At 34.2% G+C, this 24,815-nt stretch overlaps 1 protein-coding gene across 4 annotated transcripts in view; it reads right to left on the bottom strand.

Moving 5' to 3' along the window:
* Positions 1-24,815, bottom strand: part of APPBP2 (amyloid beta precursor protein binding protein 2) — a 101,733-nt gene that overhangs the window by 9,144 nt on the left and 67,774 nt on the right. For all 4 annotated transcript variants that reach the window (XM_072940292.1, XM_072940290.1, XM_072940291.1 and 1 more), the window contains 7 exons: positions 23,460-23,548; positions 21,294-21,445; positions 16,766-16,889; positions 3,797-3,965; positions 2,075-2,164; positions 811-878; positions 624-729 (listed from right to left, as the gene is read on the bottom strand). In XM_072940292.1, coding sequence (XP_072796393.1) covers positions 624-729; positions 811-878; positions 2,075-2,164; positions 3,797-3,965; positions 16,766-16,889; positions 21,294-21,414 — 678 coding nt within the window. In that variant the 5' untranslated portion in view covers positions 21,415-21,445; positions 23,460-23,548. The remainder of the gene's footprint in view (positions 1-623; positions 730-810; positions 879-2,074; positions 2,165-3,796; positions 3,966-16,765; positions 16,890-21,293; positions 21,446-23,459; positions 23,549-24,815) is intronic.

The following is a 24,815-nucleotide window of genomic DNA, read 5'->3' as shown; positions in this document are numbered from 1 at the left end:
CTAAGCATCCCAGAAAGTTATACATATATTCTATATACTCAATCCCGTCGGTTTCAAAGAAAGGTCCTGCTATATTTAAATCACAACAGAATATAAAAGTCACTTATAAGGCCCAGTTTGAGTCTGACTTATAAGGTAATGGCTTAGTAATAAAAATCATTTACATGTGTTGGGAAATACATCAGTGTTTTTCTCTGTGTCCTTCAGAAGTGAACTATAAAGTCAAGGATACCTTGTTATTGCCAGAGCAATGGCGTAACACATCATTTACCTGAGAATGAGTAAGACCAGACCTAAAATATTGCTATTAACCCTCCTTGCTATTGCAAAGGCAGCTATAATGATTTGTGCTAAATCAACAACAAAGGCAAGCCATCAACTGGGTAAATGAAAACTGCTCTTGAACATTAACCAACAATTGAAAAACTTTTTTCCTGGATGATTTTCTTTAATTCCTACAACATTAACTTTTAAGCCATCTAGGCAATATTTAGTAAAATAATGATGAAATAATGAGGAAGGTCTCAGAAAGAGTTATTTTTAGAGAGTGGTTTATGCACCACAAATACTGGGTCACCAAGTCAATTTAGGTTGAAAGAAAAAAAGTGTAACTGTTAACATACCTGATAAATTGCAACAGACTGACAGATATTATCTACATTGAGTAAGTAGAACCCATAATCTAGCAGCGTATCAGAATATTTTGGGTGTTTGGATCCAAAATGATCCCTACGAAAAAGATACAAAACTATTAGGATACAAAGTAGAGAGAGACAATTTGAAATGGTATTTTTAATAACAACCACATACCGTGCCAAATACACTGCATGCTTAATTAACTGTTCTGCCTTCTTAAATTCACGTTTTACAACACATGCCTAAAGACAAAGTGAAAAACTGTTAAATAACTCAGTCAATTAGCATGGTAAAACTAGTTTATACGCTCAAACTATAATGATCAAAAAGGAAAAAAAGTATCCTCAAATATACACAGAATGGTTCTGTTTTTAATTTCTTTCCTCCCAAGTATTTGAAAATTTCATTATAAACATATCTGTACATATTCTGGGAAATTATAAAACTTAAAATTTGACAGTCATGCCCAAGAAAAAACCTGTCAATAACAAAGTTATCTTGGGGGGAGAGTACAGCGTGGTGGTAGAGTGCATACTTGGCATGCACAATGTCCTGGGTACAATTCCTGGTACCTCCATGAAAAAAAAAGACAAACACAGTTATCTTACAAAGCTGGTATGCCCCCACCTTCCATATTATTAAAATAAATCAGTTGGAGAGGGGGTCATCATATTATTTTGTAAGGTATTTATTAATATCCCAGGTCTAGAGTGGCTTATAACTGTTTTGTAGTTTTCCATCTAATAATTTTTAAATGCACAGAATTTCAAGTTTTACTATTACTTCTTAAAATACTTTGATTCAGGAGAAAGCCAGTAGTCTTTAAACTCTATCCTTTTCATATAGAAATATAAATCTTGTACATATATTAAACTGTCTTTATATTAAGTGTATAATCACTGGTTTAAATCAATTAAAAACATATTAATATCTCTTCTAGATCTGATGATAACCTGAATACATATGCTATTTACTTGCTCTAAAATGACTTACTTGAAAAGCACATCTCAATGCTTTAAAGCCTCAGGGTACCAAAGCAGCAATTTTTAAATACTATTAAGTGGCCTCAAAGAGTTAATAGATTTATTTACAGAATAAGAAGAAACTAGAGGAAAAAAAATCAAGTAAGTACTGCCCAACAGGTCAAGAAAAGGAAGCTATCACATTGTGAGATTGCAATACTGTGACTAAAAGATTTAATACTAGGCTACCCTTTAGTAGAAAAGTGACAAACCCACACAAACATGGCATAAGGAATTCAGGTTGCTTCTTAAAAGTTGAAGAAAAGCCAGATTTCTAAAAATGAGCTGAGAAACTTAGAACATAGATTTTGTTACCCATAAGTATGCAATATCTAATTTAAGTAGTAGGCTAATTAAAACAAATTTAAAGCTTACTAAATCATACAATTCATTTATAATTTTAACATTATATTCACCTTAGAAGCTTGTCTTAAAACATCCACCACAACTTTGACTGGTAGGCCTGCTGTGATTTCTTTCATTGCCTCAATGCACCATTTATATGCCTAAAAAATATTTACAGAAGAGTAAAAATCAAATTGACAATATTTAATGAAATGATTGTGAATTTTTTCCGAAAGCTTTCAAGTACTTGAATAAGAACACACAAGATATTAACACTTAAAATTTTCTCTCAAAGACTAAGTTTTCCTGAAAGTTTAATTGGTTACATTTTTCTTTGGATATATGACGTATTCAGGAAATCAGAGGCATGTTCTCTCTCGTCCAGAAGCCTCTGCACATATTGTGCCCTCTGCCTTACAATACATTCCCTTCCTTCTTCAGTCCCTTAAACCACCTAACTTGTCTTTCAGGTTTTAGACCTAGACTAGGTTTCCTATGCTTTCCTTATTCCACTGTAACAATTATTATTTTATATCTTAATTGCTTGTTTAGTTGAGTGCTTATTTTGTGCTAGGTATTAGTTTAAGCATTTGAGTGCACTAATGCATTTAACTGATACAACATCATTTTGAGATATGTACTATTATCATAGCAAAATGAGGCACGGAGAGGTTAAGAACCGGACAATGTACTAGCCTCTAAGGATCTAGTGGGGAACAAAACATAAAATGTCCTTCCTCTCCCAGAGCTCAGTGGGGGAATGCAAAAAAAAAAAGAAAGCAAATTACTTTGGATAGTAAGTACTTCTTCAAAGAAACAAAACAATATTATGAAAGAATCACAAAAAATGTGAGGAAAACAGAATAGAAAATATTAGAAAATAAACATTGTGTTTTCTTCTGCAAGCGTCCACCTCTACCATTCCAGCCGTCATTCATTGCTGGTGGGAATGCATATTGGTACAGACAGTTTGGTAGTTTCTTAAAAAGCTAAACATACTCTCACCATACAATTCAACAACCATATTTTTTGATGATGCCTTCTCAGATAGCATTAAAAGCAGGTTGACCCTAGCACTGGGGTTGCACAATATCACTTTACAATTATTCTAGAGTTTTCCAGTTTCACTTCTAATGGTCATTTTCCTTTATATATGGAACACACATTTATTTATATTATGGGGCAAAAATTGAGATGGGATAATTTTAAAATATGAAAGCCAAATGGCAGCTATCTGAAGTAAAAAATAATTATGATATTCTTCCAAAAGTAACCTTGTAAAGTAGTTAAGCATACACAGATCACTTCTCAACTACGTATTCATTAGCACCAAGGCCTTAATTTAATAGTATAAAGCCAGGAGTAAGGCTATCTTTCTCATAATGCAGAGACAGAAGCAAAACAATGTAATAAATTATAAATAAAATTAGGTTCCCATTGAAATGAATGCCTTCAAGCTATGAGAGTTCACTCAAAGAGCTACACATCCATTAAAAAAGCATCTAGTAAAGGTTCATTTAACAGAGCATGCCCTCAAAATAATTTAGGTAGAGATATATTTGGTCAAATTAAAAATAAAAACAGGCCCTAAATCATATATGTTATGTTTAAAATCCATCTCATAGAATACTCCTTTTGCCTGATTTTAAATATTCCATTACAAATGTGTACCGCTTTAAGTAAACCTAGTATGTGAGAATGAGATCTATTAAGGCAAATAGGAGATTACATGATTTATCTTCCATTTTATATATACTTACTGGTCACAACGAAATGTACTTCAAAATACTCACTTCATCATAGTGACTTTTTGCAAATAGGAGTGCACACAGTTCTCCATAGAGTGCAGCTTTATTTGCTTGCTGGCCGTGTTTTGAGAGTTTATCCATATACGTCTGAGCTAACTTAAATGTTTCTTCACCCAAATGATATTTGCAGTTTCCATTTCGCACATGAAGCAACCTGCAAAAGGACAAATAACATTCCTCTATTTCTGAGATATTTTCAGCACGGCAGATCTGGTAACCTCCTGCAGATCACGATGTAGCACCCATATGAGTAGCTGGATACAAGAAACGAGGCAGCACTGGAAACAACTGTCTGGCTCAAACTGGGATTGACTAATGCACATAAAGAAGTGTACGCTCTTTCTAGAAAGCTACCCATGACTAATGTCATCCAACTCTGATTCCTTATCTTCTCTATTTTGTATACTTTGTGTACTCATTGTGTGCTACATACAACACTTAACTCTTTTTGTTCCAAATCCCAAAGTAACGCAGTTTTACTATAAAAAAATTTGGAAACAACAAAGACAATAAAATTAACATGAAATAGTATTATCTACTATTACTTTCCATTCTTTCTTCTAATATATTTGTGCAACCCTTGATCAGTTACCACTCATTTTATGTTGCTTCATAAATGCTTATTTTTGCTTATCTTTCCTGCAAGATAAGTTCATTGAAAATAGTGGTATTGTCAGCTCTCTCTTTTGTAACCTATGGTGGAAAAAAACAGAGTTCTTTATAGAAAGTATCTGTAAAACCACTCTGACAATCTAATGATACACAATAAGAGTAGTAAAAAGAGTAGACTGAGGTCTAGATTGCAATGGACTATACATCTGTATAGATCACACAAGAAAGGAGAACAGTGTGAGAACTGGATATATATATATATATATACCTATTTTAATGCTGGCTAAAACACTATGTCCATGTACCATGCTGATACAATTTTCTGAAAATACTCAGCCCTGAGAGGGAACAAGGTATAAAAATTATTTAAAAGAAAACCAAATATGAAAAAAAAAGGAAAAGAAAAGAAAAGAAAAGAAAAGAAAACCAAGTATAGAGAGAAACATTCTTCAGGAGTATTAAATGAAACCCAGATACTTAGAATCTATTTTTTATATCTATACCAAAAATATTAACTGATCAATGACCTAGGATGAGAAACATTCAATCTTCTAATCTCTATGATTTCTTCTGCAGTCAGAAAAGAGGATACCTTTAAATTAACCAGGACTATTAGATAAGGTGGCAAATATTAAACAATGCCAGTGTGCATCCTCCCAACAGTCACCATACAGTTGGTTGCTTTTAGAAAGAGTAAAACCCTCAAATAAAATGGTATAGTACTGAGGTTAATCAAAAATTCTGAATGGAGTGTATCTTTCATAATAACAAATTTCAACTTAAAGCAGAAATATAAAAGTGGAAAAAATATATGTTTTGGTATATAGACAATTCTTCATGCTAAAGTTAGTATACTAATACAGAATAGACAATGTCACCTGACAGTCAAACTGCTGATCTAACAACCAAGTAATCTGCAATTACCTCTGTCACAATGGAAAATATACATAGGAAAATATCAGTGAAATCTAGTAAAAGAGTACGGTAAAAAGAAATATGGTAGCTCAGATGATAAAATTCTGAGAGACTCTCATAGTCAAATACAGACTGAGGACTGATTATGTGTCAGTCATTTTTCTAGGTGCAAGGGATATGTGCAAAATGAGAGACAGAATTCATGACCATTAGAAGCTTCATTCTAATCATGGAGGCAAAGGGGGTAGGGTATATAGGACAGTGGCAGAGCATGATTACTTAGCATGCACGAAGTCTTGGGTTCAATACCTCCGTTAAAACATACAAACAAGTAAATAAACCTAATTATGCCCCTCTCCCCAGGCCTGAAAAAAAAAAATAATGGAGGCAAGAACATACAATGGGGAAACGACAGCCTCTTCAATAAATGGTGCTGGGAAAACTAGACAGCAACATGCAAAACAATCAAACTGAACTACTCACTCACACCATACACAAAAATAAATTCAAAATGGATTAAAGACATATGTGTAAGACCTGAAACCACAAAACTTCTCGAAGAAAACATAAGCTCTTTGACAACAGCTTTAGTAATTTTAGGGGGAGATATGTCTCAGGCATAGGGAAACAAAAGCAAAAATAAACAAGTGGGACTGTATCAAACTCTTTGCACAGTGAGGAAAACCATCAACAAAATGAAAAGGTCACCTACAGAATGGGAGAAGACACTTGCAAACAATATATCTGATAAGGGGGATGATATCCAAAATATAAAATCCATACAACTCAACATCAACAAAACAAACATTCCCATTGAATAAAAGCCTGAAGAATCTGAATAAACACCTTCCAAAGAAGATATACAGATGGCCAACAGGCCCATGAAAAGATGCTCAACATGACCAATCACTAGAGAAATGCAAATCAAAACCACAATGAGGTAAAAGGGAGAGGGTACAGCTCAGGCAGTAGAGTGCATGCTTAGCATGCACAAAGTCCTGGGTTCAGTCCCCAGTACCTCCCCTAAAAATAAATAAACCTAATTACCCCCCCGCCAAAATAAAATAATTAAATAATACAATAATAAAAATATTTTAAAAAGCACAACAAGGTATCACCCCACACCTGTCAGAATGGCTATTATGAAAAAGACAACAAATAACAAGTGTTTGTGAGGAAGTAGAGAAAAGGGAACCTTTGTGCACTGCTGGTAGGAATGTAAACTGGTTCAGCCACTATGGAAAACAGTACGGAGACTCCTCAAAATATTAAAAATAGAGCTAATTTATGATCCAGCAATTCCACTCCTGGGTATTTATCCAAAGAAAACAAAAACACTGATTAGAAAAGACATGTCCACTGCTATGTTCACTGCAGTATCATTTACAATAGCCAAGATATGGAAGTACCTAAGTGCCCATCAATAAAGATGTGGTATGAACAATGGAATATTACTCAGCCATTAAAAAATGAAACCTTGCCACTTGTGACAACATAGATAGAACTAGAGGGTAATACGCTAAGTGAAATAAGTCAGAGGAAGACAAATACTGTGTGATTTTACTAATAGGTGGAATCTAAAAAACAAAACAAATGAACAAAACGTACAAAACAGAAACAGAGAACAAACGGGGTTGCAAGAGGGGAACGAGGTAGGAAAAGGAAAGAAACAGGTGAGAGAGATTAAGAGGTACAGACTTCCAGTTGCAAAATGAGTCAGAAGTATGAAATGTACAGTACAAGGGAATATAGTCAATATGCAATACCTTTCTATGGTGACACATCATAACTAGACTTATCGGGGGATCATTTTGAAATGTATAGAAATACAGAATCACTATGTCGTGCAACAGGAACTCAGTGTTACAAGTCAATTATTCTTCAAAAACAAATGCATAGAAAATAAGATCAGATTTGTGGTTAGCAAAGCTGGGAGGTAGGAGGAAGGGTAATTTGATGAAGGTAGTCAAAATGTACAAATTTCCAGTTACAAGATAAATAAGTACTAGGGATGTGATGTACAACATAATTAACACTGCTATATGTTATATATGAAAGCTGTTAAGACTAAATCCTAAGAATTTTCATCACAAGAAAAAATACTTTGTATTTTCTTTGATTTTTTGTCTATTTGAGCTCACAGCAAAAGAGAATGTAATAATGAATGTACGTATGTTCATGTATAACTGAAAAATTGTGCTCTACAGTGGAATTTGACACAACATTGTAAAATGACTATAACTCAAAAAAAGTTAAAAAAAATTTTTGTCTATTTGAGATGTGTTCACTAAACTTACTGTGATAATCATTTCATGATATATCTAAGTCACATCATTATGCTGTACTCCTTAAATTTATATAATGCTGTATGTCAATTACATCTCAATAAAACTGGAAGAAAAAAAGCTTCACTCTAGTGGGGAAAAGTGTATTAGGGTAGGCAAACACACCAGTTTAAGACATTTAAAGATAAATCTATGAAGATAATAAAAACAGGGTAATATGATCAAAACCTTAAAGGAGGGGCTTTAGGATAGACAGGGAAGAATCTCCTGCAGAGGTAACATTCGAGTTGACATTTTTAAATGATGAGGAGGCAATCATGTGAATATCTGGGGGGAAGCATGTTCCAAACAGAAAGAATAACAAGTGCAAAGGCCCTGAGAAAAGGAAAAAAACTGTGGCATAATCAAATAACAGAAAGAAGGCCATGTGAACCAGCTCTAGAACATTTCTTTAACTACCTACTCAATAAAACCCAGGACGGAAATGCTTTTAAAAAATGCTGATGTGTTTGGAGTATTATGAATAAAGAATTATGTAAAGAGAAAAAGCAGAGATAAGGAAAATTTTTATAGGGCCTACTGGCTAATTAAGGCATTCTGGTTGCAAAAGTGAATAAGATTATTTAATTTATGCTTTTAAACAACACTGTCTAATAGAACTTCCTGAAATGTTCTCTACCTGCACTGCCCATTTTGGTAGCCACTAGCCACAAGTGGCTACTGAGTATGTGAAATGTGCCTAGTGTGGCTGAGGACTGACTTTTGATTTTTAACTTTCATTTAAATTCAAACAGTCACAAATGGTTAATGGCTATCATACTGAACAATGCAATTCTAGAAAGACTGCTCTGGCTGCAGTGTGGAGAACACTGCAATAAAGCCAAGAGTAGAAGCAAGGCAACCAGGACAGAAGATATTACAACAGTCCAGAAAAAGAAACCCTTGTGAAAAAAAGGACTGGTATTAGAAATAGATTTCATAGTTATTCCAAGGGCTGAACGAGAAAAAGTTAAACCCAGGCATACCTTGTAAATTTAGAGAACAATGTTCACCTCTCATTTTAACAATACTAAGAACTGCATTCCCAGTAAACTTCACTACAGGTCTTCCCCTTAAAAATAAGTTTCTGGAAATTATTTAGTAATTGGTGTATGATGGGGGTAGCAAACTAAATATTTTATGCCAGGAAAGCACAGCTTGATTATTTTCTCCAATCCCTGCTCATTACCTATTAAAACAAAAGGGTAAATTAAACATATGGAGATTCTTCAGGGTCTATGTGTCCATCTGGGCTGACAACGAGCAGGATGTAGGATCCAAGGAACTTTCGATTCAACAGAGGATCTAATTTTGCCTCAACACTCAGCCTAATGAAAAGGCAGGTTCTCAAGGTTCTCCAAGTGTGGCTCTACCATGTAAGCACAGTATTTTATTTAAATATTTTTTAAAAACAGATTTTATTTTTTAGGGAAGTTTTAGGTTCACAGCAAAACTGAGAGGATAACAGTGATTTCTCATATACCTCCACCCTGTAGTATTTTATTTTTATGACAACAGAAAATCACACCTACTTGATCAATTACTATTATCAAAAGTAATTACTATTTAACTGGTTAAAGTCATTGTTTATGAAATGGAAAATATACAAATCTAGAGGTCTTCAGTTTGTAAATATATTTACCGTAGGATTCAGCAGGATGACTAGTCAGATTCTCATCAGATACGTAACAAAAATAAATGTTAAAGTGAACCTGAAGGGAAAAAAGCTCTCTCCTGCTTATACAAGTATATTTTTATAACTACTTAAGTATTTTAAAAATAAATGATAGATTCCAAAGGGGAGGGTTAGATAATAAAATTAAAGAAAAAAAAGTCCTATATATAAAGATACACATTTTTTAAAAATTGTGGAGTAACAGTATGAAACCTGCCATATTAACCATTTTTAGGTGTGCATTTCATTGGCATTAATTATATTTACCATGTTGTACAACCATCATCACCATCCATTTCTGTAACTTTTTCATCACCTCAGACACTGTAATAAGCAATGGCTTCTCATCCTTCCCTTACACCCCCACTCTCAGTTCCTGGTAACCTTTAATCTACTTTTATCTCTACAAATTTGCCTATTCTAGAGATTTCATATAAATGGAATCATACAGTATCTGTCCTTTTGTATCTGGCTTATTTCACTTAGGATATCATTTTCAAAGTTCACCTATGTTGTACCACATATCAAAACTGTTTGAATAATATCCCATTGAATGTACAGTTGATCCCTGAAGAACATAGGGGTTGGGAGGCTGACCCTTCGGCGCACTAAAAAAAAATCCATATATAACTTCAGTGTCAGCTCTTTGTATCCATGGTTCTGCATCCGTGGATTCAACCAATGACAGATCGTGTAAAATGTAGTATGTATTTAGCATACAGGTAACTGTTTGTGTCCCTGTTTTCACTTCTTTCTTTCTTTCTTTCTATCTATCTATCTATCTATCTATCTATCTATCTATCTATCTATCTATCTATCTATCATCTATCTATCTATAGGAGTGAAGCTGCTGGGTCATACGGTAAGTTTTTTGCTCTGCTTTTTAAGGAACCACCAAACTGTATTCCATTCCAGCTGCATTTTACATTCCCATTAGCAATGCATGAGAATTCCAATTTCTCCACATTCTTACTAACATTTATTTTGTTTCTTTCTTTTTTAAAAATTACAGCCATCCTGGTAGATGTGAAGTGATATCTCATTGTTTCTAATTTGCATTTCCCTAATGACAAGTAACGCTAGCACCTTTTCACATGCTTATTATTATTATTAGTCTTTGATATATCTTCTCTGGACAAATGTCTATTCAAGTCCTTTACTCATTTTTAGTTGGGTTGCCTGTTGTCAAATTGTAGTATTTGATATATTCTGGATACCAGACCCTTATTTGGTAAGTGACTTACAAATATTTTCTCCTTTCTATACGCTGTCTTATCACTTTTTTGATAACGTCCTTTGATGTACAAAGGTTTTAATTTTGATGGATTCCAATTCACCTGTAAACTAAAATGGTTTTACTTTTTTCTTTCCAATATGAATGCATTTAATATTTATTTACTTATTTAGAACTGCTTTGGCTAGAACTTTCAGGACAATGTCAAACAGGAGTAGTGAAAGCAGGAATCCTTGTCTTGTTCTCGATCTTAGAATTTGAGCCTAAGGAAAGATTTGAAGATGATGTTAGCTATGGGTTCATCATAAATGCTCTTTATCATATTGAGGAAGTTCTCTTTCCTACCTAGTTTTCTGAATGTTTCTATTATGAAAGGGTGTTGGATTTTGTCAAATGTGTTTTGTGTCGGTTGAGATGATCATGATCTCGCCCCTTCATTCTATTAATGTGGCGTGTTGCATTCAATGATTTTCTTATGTTAAACTAAATGACCTTTGTGTTCCTGGGATAAATCCCACTTACTAACGGTGTATAATCCTTTTATATTCTATTAGATTTGACTTGTTAGTATTTTTTTTTTGAGAATTTCTGTATTTATATTCATAGGAGATATCAGTCTGTAATTTTCTTTTCTTATGATGTCTTTTTTTCTGATTTTGATATAGGGTAATGCTGGCCTCACAGAGTACTTTAGGAAGTGTTCCTTCTTCTTGACTTTTTGGAAGACTTTGAGAAGAACTGATGTTATTCTTTTTCTTTTCTTTTTTTTATTGAGTTATAGTCAGTTTATAATCCTTCTTTTAATGTTTGGTAGTATTCACTACTGAAGTGTTCCAGTCCTGGACTTTTCTTTTATGGAAGGTTTTTGATTACTGATTTAATCTCTTTATTTGTCACAGGTTTGTTGACATACTCTATTTTCTTAGGCCAGTTTAGGTAGCTTGTACATTTCTAAGAATTTGTCCATTTTATCTACATTATCTAATGTGTTGGCATACAACTACTCATAGGGTTCTCTTATGATTCTACTTCTGGAAGGTCAGTAGTAACGTCCCAACTCATTTCTGATTTTATTCTCGTCTTCTCTTTTTTTTCTGTCAGTCTGGTGTGGTTTTAATTTTAAGTAGGGCGTAAAGCACTGTGTGCATATGTAGCAGATACTGTTGGCTCCCCAACCAACAGTCATTTTCCCCATCTCATGCTTGTTGGCAGAACCCTGATTTTGTTTAGGCACTGACCCCTTTCTCACAGGATTCATGAGTAAATCGTGATTAGTTTAAGTAAATCATAATGAGTTTAAGTCATTCAGATTGCCAGTGACTGATTTCAAAGGTCACCAAATGACCTAGCTCTGGCTAAAGAGACTCAAGGATAAGTCAGCTGGGTGGTTTATGAAAAAGGTTCCTTCTCATCACAGGTAAAACAGTACTTGGGAAAGGAGTCTTTCTTCTGCTGGACAATGCAGAATCTCTGTGTGATACCTTACAACCACAGTAGCATTCTTACAACCACCCGGGAGCAAGGAAAAGACAAAACAAGCACACAAAGGACAGAGGAGCAGAAAGATGGAAAAAAGCATAGTTCTTTTAAAATCTCTAAGAATTCTGAATTAAGCCACCCTGGAGGTACTCAGGACTTGGTATTGATTACCTTTTTATCAAATTCTTTGTATTTTTAGGGAGCACTGCCTATGTAGAGGGCTGCTATCTTGGCTGCTATACATGGGTTTATGATCTTTTTGTGAACTGGACGTTTTATTTTTAATATCCCTTTTGTACCAACTAACGGTTTTTATCCTGAATTCTGCTTTGTTTTTTTTTTTAACTTAAGTATAGTCAGTTTACAATGTTGTGTCAATTTGCTTTTATTATTGTTATTTAGGGTATTTTCTTTTAAAATATATAGTAAAGTTTCATTTTTCAACCCTCTTGGAAATTGCTATCTCCAGACAGAGGAGCTGAGCCCATTTACATTTATTGTGATGACAGTTATATTTGCTTTTAATTGCTTCATATTTTTCATTTATCATACTTAGTTATTTCCTCTATTCTACTTGCTTATATCTAGCTTGGACAAGTTTCCAATCATTCTTACTCCTACTTCCACTATTCTAACTTGGAATGTCTATCATATTTTCCCATTTATCAGTTTACTACATACCCCTCCTAGCACTGACAATGTTTGAATATTAAATAATGATAGCTAGTCATACTTCACTCACCAAGATGAGATCTTCATACTGCTTTCTTACACTACTTTCCCCAAATGTGCATTTTTAAATAGGCTATCATATATACTGACTATAAAGCCATCTGAATATAATAACATGAGCCTCCATTTTCCATCCAAAAAGGTTTTTTCGCCAACTTGAATATATCAAGTTTTAGGGATACATATGATAACATTTTAAAACTTACACTATTTAAATCATCTTTATGTTATGTTATAAATACATATTAAAATCTAAGTTAAGTTTTCAAAAATTACTTTTCCTCCTTGCAATTTATGAAATGTTATTTAAACTATTCATATGCATCTTAAAACATTTATCTTCATCATCACCAAATGTTTGAGTCATTTAACAGTTTTTCAGAGTAAAACAGCTTCACTTGTTTGAAAACCAGCACTTTTGAGTCTGGTATGATGTCACTAGAAATTTTATACAAAGGTACTAGCAATCATTTGCAAAGCGTTAAGACTGTTGGGTTTTCTCATTCTACCCAAGATAAGCAGACATCCATAATCTCCACAACCAAACCAGCTAATGCACCATATTTCAACGTAATATTCAGAAAGCCAGTTAATAAAGACATCTAACACAGCTACAAGGTTATGACCTCCAAAATAATTCTAAATGTGTTAAGTTCCATTACTTCCTTAAAAAGAAAATTCTACCTCTATAGCTTCCTGATATTGGCACTGGCTGAGTTTTCAGGCTAACATTTCTTTCCAAATAGTACTTTGTTGTTCAAATAATAAACCTGAAATAACATCACATAACATGAGTGACTTTGTAAGGTAACTCTCTTTACTGAAGGATAATTTGGGGGGAGAGGTATTCTTGTATTTAATAGTATATGGTAACTGAGAATTTCTGCTTTATGTGATTTCTAAAATTTCCCTTTCATTTCCAGTTTGAAAAAAAAACCTTACTTAAGACATACTACAAATTTAATTTGTTCCTCATTCTCTTTCTATTCCATTTACATGTAACTATATGTTACAATATTCACTGCTGACCACTAACACCATCTTCCCCTACCTTAAGATTTGTTATTATTGAACTATTATTTGGTTAGAGAAATTCCTTGACTATTTTCCTCACATAAAGTACATGGAGACATATTTGACTTCTATATATTTGAAAATTTTAAATTTTATTGTAAAAGTTGATGAAGTGTAGTATTTTCTCAGTAATTGAGACATTGCTTTTGTCTCCTAGCTTCTAATTTCTATTTATTTTTGGATTTCAGAAAACTCACCTGCCTATGACCCAGCGTTCTTTTTCAATCTAGATTCAAGTGTTTTCCCCAAATAGTTCAGGAAATTCCTTTTCTCATTTAAAATCCCTAAAATACGCCAATATAGTAATTGTGGTTATTTCTGGGCAGTGGGTTACAGATAATATTTATTTTCTTCTTCATAGATTTCTGCATGTTTTAAATTTGTTTGGCAACAGGCATATGCAGAAGCAGAAAAAAAACAAAGCTATTAAATAAAGAACAAGTAAATGGAACTAGGCAAAGTTTTCAAGAAATACAACAAGGACTGATAAATGGTACCAGGTTAAAAAAAGGACTCTCTGACATTTGCTCTATACTGCTTCCATGCCAGCCCCAGATTAGAAGCTGATTTTGTGCTATTAAATTTAAAAATACACTCTCACACTGAGCTCAGAGCTCTTGGGATTGGCCAAAGGATTTTAATAGTATCTGTTGTGTAAAACAATCCTTTTCCAATTCAATTAAAAACTAAGTAAGAAAAATTTACTCGTTTTCAAGGAATACTAATACAATACTACAAATTATATTAAATAAGCCTATAATGACCAAGAATTTGACAAGCACAGCTGTATCAAAGCAAATCTTACTTTGAAATTTCAAATTGTTAAGAACAAAATGTCTAGGCAGTAAGCCCATATTATAAACAGTTTTGTTCCTGGTGCGGATATCTTTCTATTCATATGTGCCTGTTCTGAAGGCAGCTAGAACAGTCATGGTATTGACAGTTACCTATCCAATATTCTCCTCTCCTGCTTCCTTAATGTAGACCCATGAGTTCATCTGGGGCAGCAAAATGAACGATTAAAACTGTTTTGCTCCCCAGACCACTTTACACCATTGGAGGATGTGCGGAATGTGTCCCAGTTTCCTAGTTTCAAGGAGAGGTAATCAAAGAGACAGGGCTAGGCTTCTGGGAAAGCTCTTTTTTCTGACTGGGAGGGGAAGCTGACACAGGTGGTATGAGCCTTTTGCCCCTCTCCTTCCTTGTGAACAGTTGCAAACGACGTGATCTACGTGCTAAAGATGACAAAAATAGGAAAGGGGGGGAGCCATGGTCCTGTGAGGAAACTAAATCATTTGGTTACATTAAGCAAAATTAATATCAGAGCCTTAAAATCAGACAGACAGGAGAAACATTTATCTGGATGAAATAAACCTTCTCATTCTGTGCATAAAAAGCAAGCACATATAGATAAACAATAAGGACCTACTGTATAGCACAGGGAACTATATTCAGTATCTTGTAATAACCTATAATGGAAAAGAATCTGAAAAGGAATATATATATGTATATGACTGAATCACTTTGCTGTACCCCTGAAACTAACAAAATGTTGTAAATCAACTGTATTTCAATAAAAATTTTTAAAAATAAAAATAAGAACTTAAAAAAAGTCAAGCACATACAAAAGAAAAAATTTTTACCTTTTTATCAAAGACCGCTATAAAAGAGGAATCTACAATGAAATCATACAAAATGGCTTTTCTATTCCAAATTAACTAATTCACATACAAAGAAACATTTAACTAGCCTCTAAAATCCCGTGTGGATAGTCTAGTCTCCTATTCCTACAGGGGTAGGACAAGGGGAGGAAAGATGACACAGATTATTTTTATCAGCACTACAAATTATAGGCCCAGATACCAATCCATTTATAGTTTCTATACACGAGTATTACTAATAATTTATCATAAGATATCTATGGGAAATTACCATAAGCTTCTAAGATATTACTTGTAATAAAGTTTCCACATTATAAAATTAACTTCAAGATTTGAAAATCTGTCTAACACAGGTTAAGCCCTGTATAAAACAGGGTAATGATAACCTCAAAAGACTGAGCAGAGAGAGCTTTAGTCAATTTTAGTTTAAATCAACAATGGTTTTACATAGAAGAATCCATATTCTAGATCTGAAGAGGTTCAGATTTAATTAACTCATCTCTAAGATAGAAAGGAAATATGACCCCTTACTCAATACAAATGGAAGACTATTAATTCAGTAAACTGATCAGACTAGTTAACTTAGGACAAAGATTTTTTTTAAATTTATTTTTATCTTCCTTTAGTTTTATAAAGAAATTCTTTTTAAGAAATGTCAAATGAAATGGGGAGATAGAGAGAAAACCTATGTAAAAAGAGTTAAAATTAAATGTTACATGTGCAAAAAAATAAAAGACATTAAAAGCAAAGACTTACTTCTAGATTAGCTTGCCTTTTCTTTAGGTACCTCTGTTTAAAAATGTATTTTTAAAGAAAAGTTATTTATAAGTAACATATTGGGTTACATACAATTCTAGAAATGTAAACAGGGGTTAAAAAAAAAAAACCACTCCAAAAAAACAGTGTACCGTCTTAGCATCCAGTGCCCAGTACAGTTCCTGGTACATACTAGGCATTTAATAAGTATTTGTTGAATGAATGAACAAATAAGCTCTATGACAAAGCAAAAAGACATATAAAATACACAGTCTGATTCACAACACTCGAATATAAGCTAAAGGTCTACAGCAAGATCACTCTATTTTGGTAATGAAAGGAGGCCAGACTAGTGAAACAGACATATGAATGTCACCTCAGCGGTTTATTCAAATGCTAAAATACGCTGAGAAGAGCTAAAACTATAAAAGGCACTAATATCATTAAAGCATGTATAGGATATATATGAATATAGGATCTGTCTCAACTTACCTTACACAACATTCTACTGCACGAAACCAATGAAGCATCTCATCGTGTAGAGTACACAACTGAAGGCAAGACAGAAAAACTTTCTCAGCGTCACTGTACCAGCCTGCATCGGAAAGAAAGCCACCTAAAGGACAAGAAAAACCAAAAATGTTAATTTAGTAAATCACTTGAAAGCTAAAATGACACGTTTACAATGAATATTATCTAAAATGAAAAAAAAACCTGTAATATTAAAATCCAGTGTTTAGTCCAAAACAAAGATACTAAAATTTTAAAAAAAACTTTCAAACTAGAAAAATTAGATCAAAGTTGAGCCTCTGAATAAGAAGTCAAGAGTTTTAACCCTCTAATAACACTCCATGTCCGAAGAATTGACATTTTCCAGATAATTAGCCACTATGTTTTAGTGATTCTAATATTTTCATCATGCAGCATAAACATAACCAATCCCAAAGAAGATAAAGACATATGAATAAACTTAATCGTCTTACCATAACAACACGTCATAGAAGATACACAGGTGAAAGACACAGTAGTGCTTGCTCATCTCATTTTTTTAAACAAAAAACTGCTGTCCTGCAACAGTCCTAATGCACTGGGCATCTGGACATTATTTCCTTAGAATACTGTCCATTTGTTTTTGAGGCTCTTGACCCTACTAACAGTTTAATACACTTTTTGATAATGTCAAGTAGTCTACAGTGTCAACAGTATCCAAGTCAGGAAAATACAGTTTGCTCAGACTCGTTTTTACATTTAATCAAAGCTATATATAATCAGGGGGAGGGTACAGCTCAGTGGTAGAGTGCGTGCTTAGCATGCACAAGGTCCTGGGTTCCATCCCCAGTGCCTCCCTTTAAAAAAATTAAATAAATAAACCTAATCATCTACCTCCCGCCTCAAAAAGCTGTATGTAAAATGAAAGGAACATTTTAACTGGAGAGAGGTGTGCTTCAGAACACTTTTTTTCCCTCCCAAATCCGGCATTTGTTATTTCGGGGCCCTCACCCAGTGACTGGAATAATGAGATGATACTGTTCATACTAAGCAACCTCCTACTCATCATCTCCGCATAATGTGCACTGTGTGAGCTGTTAGGCTACTGTCTCTCAGCTTCAAACTAACCCTTCTAGACTGTTCTACGACGCTGGGCTAGGACTCTCCAAACCACATTTCTCCTTTGCCAGCTGGCTCCCTGGTAGTCTCCGGCTCCCTGGTAGTCTCCACCGAAGGAAGGGGAGAGAGAGAAAGGCTGTAAAACTGGAGGAGTAAGGGACGCTCCCCGATACCTTCCGGTTTCTGCCAGAAAGGCCCCTGCGGACAGCACTGTCCCAGGGTAATGCTTCTTTACTCTGGCAGTAAGCCAATTCCAGCGGCAGTTTTCCAACACCTACAGAACCAGATTCACAGCACCCTCTCAGAGACACTAGCACCAGCCAGTCAGGTACCCCTCCCAGAGGTCAAGATTCTAGACCCACAGGCCCCTTCTCAGAACTCTGAGGCACTGTACCAGCTGAGCAGCATCCCAGCTCTGTGAGACACCTCCTCAAGCTTCTAGATTTTAATCATTCCAACCCCATCCCTTGGTATCTCAAGCCCTAGGTGTGGCAGCTGATTCTTGCAGGTGCTATGTATAATACCCTAGTGCTGCCTTTTTGTCTCTTCAGTTCTCTAATACCTGGGTAAAAACTCTATAATTAAATTCTACCCCTACAACATGGATGGACCTTGGATCTCGAAAACATTATGTTACATAAAATAAGCCAATTACAAAGATCATGTATTTTATGAATCCGTTTATATACAATATTCAGGATAGGTAAATCTACAGAGACAGAAAGCAGACTGATGGCTGCCTAGGGCTGGAGGGGTTAGAAAGAAATGAAGAGTCACTGCTAACGGGTATGGGTTCTTTTCAGGGTGATGACAATGTCCTAAAACTTACTGTAATGATGTTTTCACAACTCTGTGAATGCACCAAAAACCTTTGAATTGTGTGGTATATGAATTACATCTCAATAAAGATGTCGTTTTTTTTTAAGTTTCTGCAGTATGTACTTGCAGTATGAAGTTTCTTCACTGTTTCAGTAATTCTAGGATCAAGACTGGTAATACAACTAAGTCTGTTAGGACTTGGTTCTATCTCCAAGATATTTCTTCAGTCTAGTTCATTACAATGGCCAGATTGGTTTGAGTGTAGCGGTAACAGAGGATCTCAATGAACAATAGCCTTCTTGCTTTTCATCTTCCTTGATACTAAATAACTCCCACGTAGATTTTTACATGACCATCCAGGATTAAATGGATGTCAATATTAACACTTATCAAGATCACAAACATTCCATTGTTAAGAGACATTCTTTAGTCACAATTCTTTGCTGCAATTTATATTCCATGGGACTATCAAAAGATAAATGTTGAGGGTTCTTTCCAGAAAGGAATATTCTTAAGTTCCTCCAGCAAACTCTATGACTACCCAAAAACTTTTTCTAACACTGAAGAAAATGATCAAGAAACTTGTTGGCAAAGAAAGTACATGTGGCACATACCAAAGAGAGAGAGGGAGAAAACATGCACACATTAATGTGAGAAGTTGAAAATGGAAGGTAGTCTTTGATAATGGAACAGTCCTGTATCCTGATGGTATTAGTGGTTATATGCCACCAATGGAATGACTGCACAGAAATCATGGAATCAACTGCATAGAAAAGCACATACACCAACATAAAAAAAAAACAAAGAACCCAATTAAAAAATAGGCAGAGGCTCTGAATAGACATTTTTCCAAAAAGAGACACACAGATGGCCAACATATACATGAAAAGATGCTCAACATCACTAATCATCAGGGAAATGCAAATCAAAACCATAATGAGATACCACCACATGCCTGTCAGAACAGCTATCACCAAAAACAGTAAGTGTTGGTGAAGATGTGGAGAAAAGGGAACTCTCAGGTACTGTTGGTGGGATTGTAAACTGGGGCAGCCACTATGGAAAACAGCATGGAGGTTGCTCAAAAAATTAAAAATAGAACTGCTACATGATCCAGCAACTTCACTTCTGGGTACTTACCAGGAAAAAGCAAAAACAGTACTTCAGAAAGATACATGCACCCCAATGTTCACTGCAGCATTGTTTATAGTAGCCAAGATATGGAAGCAATCTAAATGTCCACTGACAGATGAACAAATGGATAAAGAAGGTGTAAGACATATTTATACAACATATTTATACACATACACAGTGGAGTATTACCTAGCCATAAAAAAATTTTAAATCTTGTCACTTGTGACAACACAGATGGATCTAGAGGGTATCATGTTAAGTGAAATAAATCAGACAGAGAAAGCACAAATACCATATGACGGCACTTACATGTGGAACCTAAAAACAAACAAACAAACAAAACAAAATGAAAACAGACTCACAGACACAGAGAACAGATGGTTGCCAGAGAAAGAAGGTGGGGTGTGGGGCGAAATAGGTGAAACGGATTAAGAGGAATGAACTTTCAGTTAGAAAAAAATAAGCCACAGGAATGTAATATACAGTATAAGGACCACGGTCGATAACATTGTTATAACTGTGAAATGGGGACTATATTTGTGGCAATCATTCCATAATGTACGCAAATTCCAACACTATGCAGTACACCCGAAACCAACATGGTAGTATGTATCAACTACATTTAAATTAAAAAAAAAAAAAAAAGTTACACACACACACGAATGAGTATACGTAAAACCAATGAAAAGTGAGATAAGGTCTGTAGTCTAGGTAACGGCACTAAACCAGTATCAATTTTCTGGTTTTGATATTGTTTGTGAATCTACAATCATTTCAAAATAAAAATTTTTCTAAAAACAAAATAAAAAGAAAGGTAGCAATAACTTTAATAATTGCCTAAAACATACTTATCTATGTAGATTTGTAAAAACCATGCTAAAATGTTATGCAAACATTAAACAATATTTTTTTATAGGCACAGCACACAAAACCTTTTCAGAATCCTTTTCCATTTATACTTTCAGGATTCTCATAATATGCCCATAAGGAAATGCAGAATTACCCTCATTTTAGAGATGGGAAAACTGAGGTCTCAAAAGGATTAAGTCCCATGTCACACTATAGAGCAAGCTGAAGAGGTTGGCAGCAGGATGATATAGTAGTTTTGGTTCTGGAATCATAAAGCCATGGGATTCTAAACATAGCTCCACTACGATGTGACTTCAGCAGGTTACTCAACTTTTCTGAGTCTGTTTCCTCATTTGTAAAATGCTATTAATACGATCACATCATTGGAATGTCATGAGGATTTTTTTTAGAAAAACAGCATTTATATGTATAGCACAATGCCTGACACAAAGTTAATATTCAACGTATCACACCTAGTTCCTCTGGTGTTTTTCTCGTAACTGCCTTATGTTGACTTTAGGGATGTCCTGGGAGAATCCTTTAATGCTGGCAGGTTTAATTCTGAGTCATGTCACAGGACAAAATACACCCCTGTTTTACCATTACTTACCTAAAACAAAGCCAACCTGAATGGCTTTTTCCTTCACTGCAGCATCTGACTCTGCTATATATGAGCACCGTCTACTGAATGAGTAGGCCAAGACTGAAGCAACTTTCACACCATGATCCATCAAAGCCTGGAAACAATGATGAAGCAAATGTCTGAAAGAGAAGGAAAAAGTCATTTTTGTTTTTATGAAAGTAACACATTTTGTCCTTTTAGAAAGCACTAACTTGCTTTTTAGAAATAAAAAGATGGAATAAGATAAGAAGTTTTCTGCCTTATGAGTTATGAGGCCGTAATACACAATTTAGCCTAATAGCTCTTCCTTAGTGGGTCACTGACTGATCCTGTATGTGTTAAATTGATGACAATGAAGGATTAAATGAACTTTAAACATGAATTTTAAAAACCAAATTGTTATGTAATTCAACAATGACCCAATTAAAAAATGGGCAATGTATTTGAATAGAGGTTTCTCCAAAGAAAATACACAAAAGGCCAATAAGCAAAAGAAAAGATGCTTTAACATCATTAGTCATTAGGGAAATGCAAATCACACTGACAATGAGATACCACTTCACACTGTCCAGGATGTGTTATAATAATACTTTAAAAAAAAAAAAGTTAAGGCAAGGATATGAAAAAGTTGAAACCCTCAAAGACTGGTAATAGGGATATAAAATGGTGCAGCTGCTATGGAAAACAATTTAGGGGTTACTCAAAAAGTTAAACCTAGGGTTACCCTAGTTATATATATGTATGTATACACACAAGATAACTGAAAACATATGTCCACACAAAATCTTGCTCATAAGTGTTCACAGCAGTATTATTTATAATAGCCAAAAGGTAGAAACAACTCAAATGCTCATCAACAGATGACTAGCTAAACAAAACATAGTATATCCATAAAATGGAAAATTATTTAGCCATAAAAAGAAAATAAGTACTGATATAAAAAACAACATGAATGAACTTCAAAAACACTGTAAGTAAAATCCAGTCACAAAAGACCATCTACTCTCTGATTCAATTTATATGAAATGTCTGTAACAGGTAAACCCAGAGACAGAAAGCAGATTAATGGCAGGCCAGGGACTAAGGGTAGGAGGAAATGGGGAGTGACTGTTAATGGGGACAAGGTTTCTTTCTGGAGTGATGAAAATTTTCTAGAATTAGTAATAGTTGCAAAACCCTATGAATACACTAAAAACTTATACTGAACTGGACAATTTAAAATGGTGAATTTTATGGTATGTGAACTATCTCAACATGAAAATTGTTTTAAACAGAACTGTAAATAATGAAGTCCCTGCTCTGGATAAGGGGGGGAGTCAAACTACATGCTTTTAGTTTCACAAATGTATTAAACACTTACCAAGGGATTTGGACCTGGTGAAAGATAACCTGAGAGATGAAAGAGAGGTATGCCACTAAATCTTTATGACGGCCATCTTTAGAACTAAATAGAGAAATTCAAATCCCAGAAAGCTAACTTTTTCTTAAAGAACGTTCTTTTAAAAAAGCTTTTCTGCAGGCTTCTTTTACCAAAATGAAGTTCTCATCTATTATTTTTTTACAGATTAATTTAACTTAGTCAATGAACCAAGAAGTTTCTCTAGGCTTAGTACACAGGCCAACATTCCAAAAGTATCCCTGAACGGTGATATCACACTAATTACTTGATTATTTTATCGCCCCTTTCTAAAATACAAACTTCATGAAGAAGAGACACTGTAGAACTTATTCACCACTGTAACCTCAGTATCTAGAACAATATTTGACATAGACTATGCATTCTAAAAAATATATACTTGGTTAATTTGTTGAACAAATGAAACAACTTGGCAAATTCTTATTAGAGATTAGCAGTATTTTGTAAAACTGTATTTTTATTTTCCTAGAAATGAAGGTTAGGAAAAAGAAATGGTATTTAGAGCAAATTTAGGGAAGAATGCCAAAGACAACAACAAACAAAGGCCATGTCACCTACACCCACATATTAACTCCTACTACATAATAGCCACAATGAGGAAAATGAATTCAGTCTATTTCACTTGATCAAAACAATATGAATGGACTTAGTGCTACTGAATTGTACACTTAAAGGTCACAATAGTTAAGTATGTAGATTATGTACAGTTTACCACAATTGATTCAAAATGAATTTACCTTTTATCCAAAGCTCTCAATACTTTAGCAAAAACTTCCAATTCACAAAATTCACTGCCCAGTTGACATAAGCGTCCCTGTTGGTACAGCTGAAATTAAAAACAAACATAAAAGATACTTTAAATTTTTTAAATTTAATTTCCACTTTATTACATGAATTATTTGATGGACTTAATGTTTGATGAATTTATGAAAATTACTCAAAGGTATCATTACATATTAGTAATACCAGGGAAGATGCTTATGCTAAGAGAAATGTAATGCTGAATTGACAAATCTATATAATTTATATAAAACATTTTAATAGTTGTATACAATAGTTGAAAATATTTGTAAAACAGTAGTATCTGGTACATGCTAAATACTACAAAGTGTCAAATAATTATTTTATTTATTAAACATTGAAAAGTTATATTCAAGAAACTTAAAATTAATCTTTTTTCCTTAAACAAAACTGGATAAAGTAAAATTACCAAAATGATAGTAAAGATAATGTCCAGAAGCCAGACCTGGTCACTATATCCAATTAGGGCTATTAAGACTGCAAGAGTCTCAGTTCGCTTCCAGGCTGAAACTTCACAAGCAGACTAACAGCAGATCATGCCTAAAGAAATTTAGCACGGCAGGATTTCTAATCATGCCACAATCATTTATTCCTTTTGCCTGGCTTTTAAAATTTTCCACTTAAAATAGTATTTTAATAAATGTGCTAAATGTTTATCCCAAATAATACATGTACACAGTTTTAAAAAAACACCACTGCCCCTCTTTCCCCTGCCTCAACTTCCTCAAATGTTACTGAATTTATACATACTATATAAATGCAGCACTTTAGAAGGCAAGAATTCTGTTCTATCAACTCACTTTACATTATAAGCACTTAACACTTGGCTCATTTGACAAAAATATGGGTTTCAGAAAGACGACAGGATCCTAAAATCATTTGCCAAATGGGCCATTTAACTTTGCACAGGGAAAACACACAACAAACTCAGTCAGCAAATTCTTGGGCATAAACCACTAGCATGATGGAGGCCAGCTCAAATTAGGTAGATATGTTAATGCAAGTCAATGACTGCTGTGAAAAATCCATGACTGCTGGAGGGGAGAGAGGACAGGGACCAGGCAGGGGAGGCAGAAATGTTATCTTCACAAAATGACTGGACATTCTTATTAACAACAAACCTTCATAGGGAAAGATTTGCTATTTTTGGAGATGATTATGCTTTCTGCTCTAAAAAAATATGAGCTTCTGGGAATGCATGATAAAATTCACTACTATCAATCACAATCACATACATTTTGACTATTAACCAATAAAGAATAAGTCAGGGAGACGAGTTGGGTATAGCTCAG

Source organism: Vicugna pacos, chromosome 16 (genome assembly GCF_048564905.1).
Source record: "Vicugna pacos chromosome 16, VicPac4, whole genome shotgun sequence".
In the NCBI taxonomy this organism is placed as follows: Eukaryota; Metazoa; Chordata; class Mammalia; order Artiodactyla; family Camelidae; genus Vicugna; species Vicugna pacos.
Note: the sequence above shows the minus strand (reverse complement) of the source record. Positions and strands in the feature narration are given on the sequence as shown.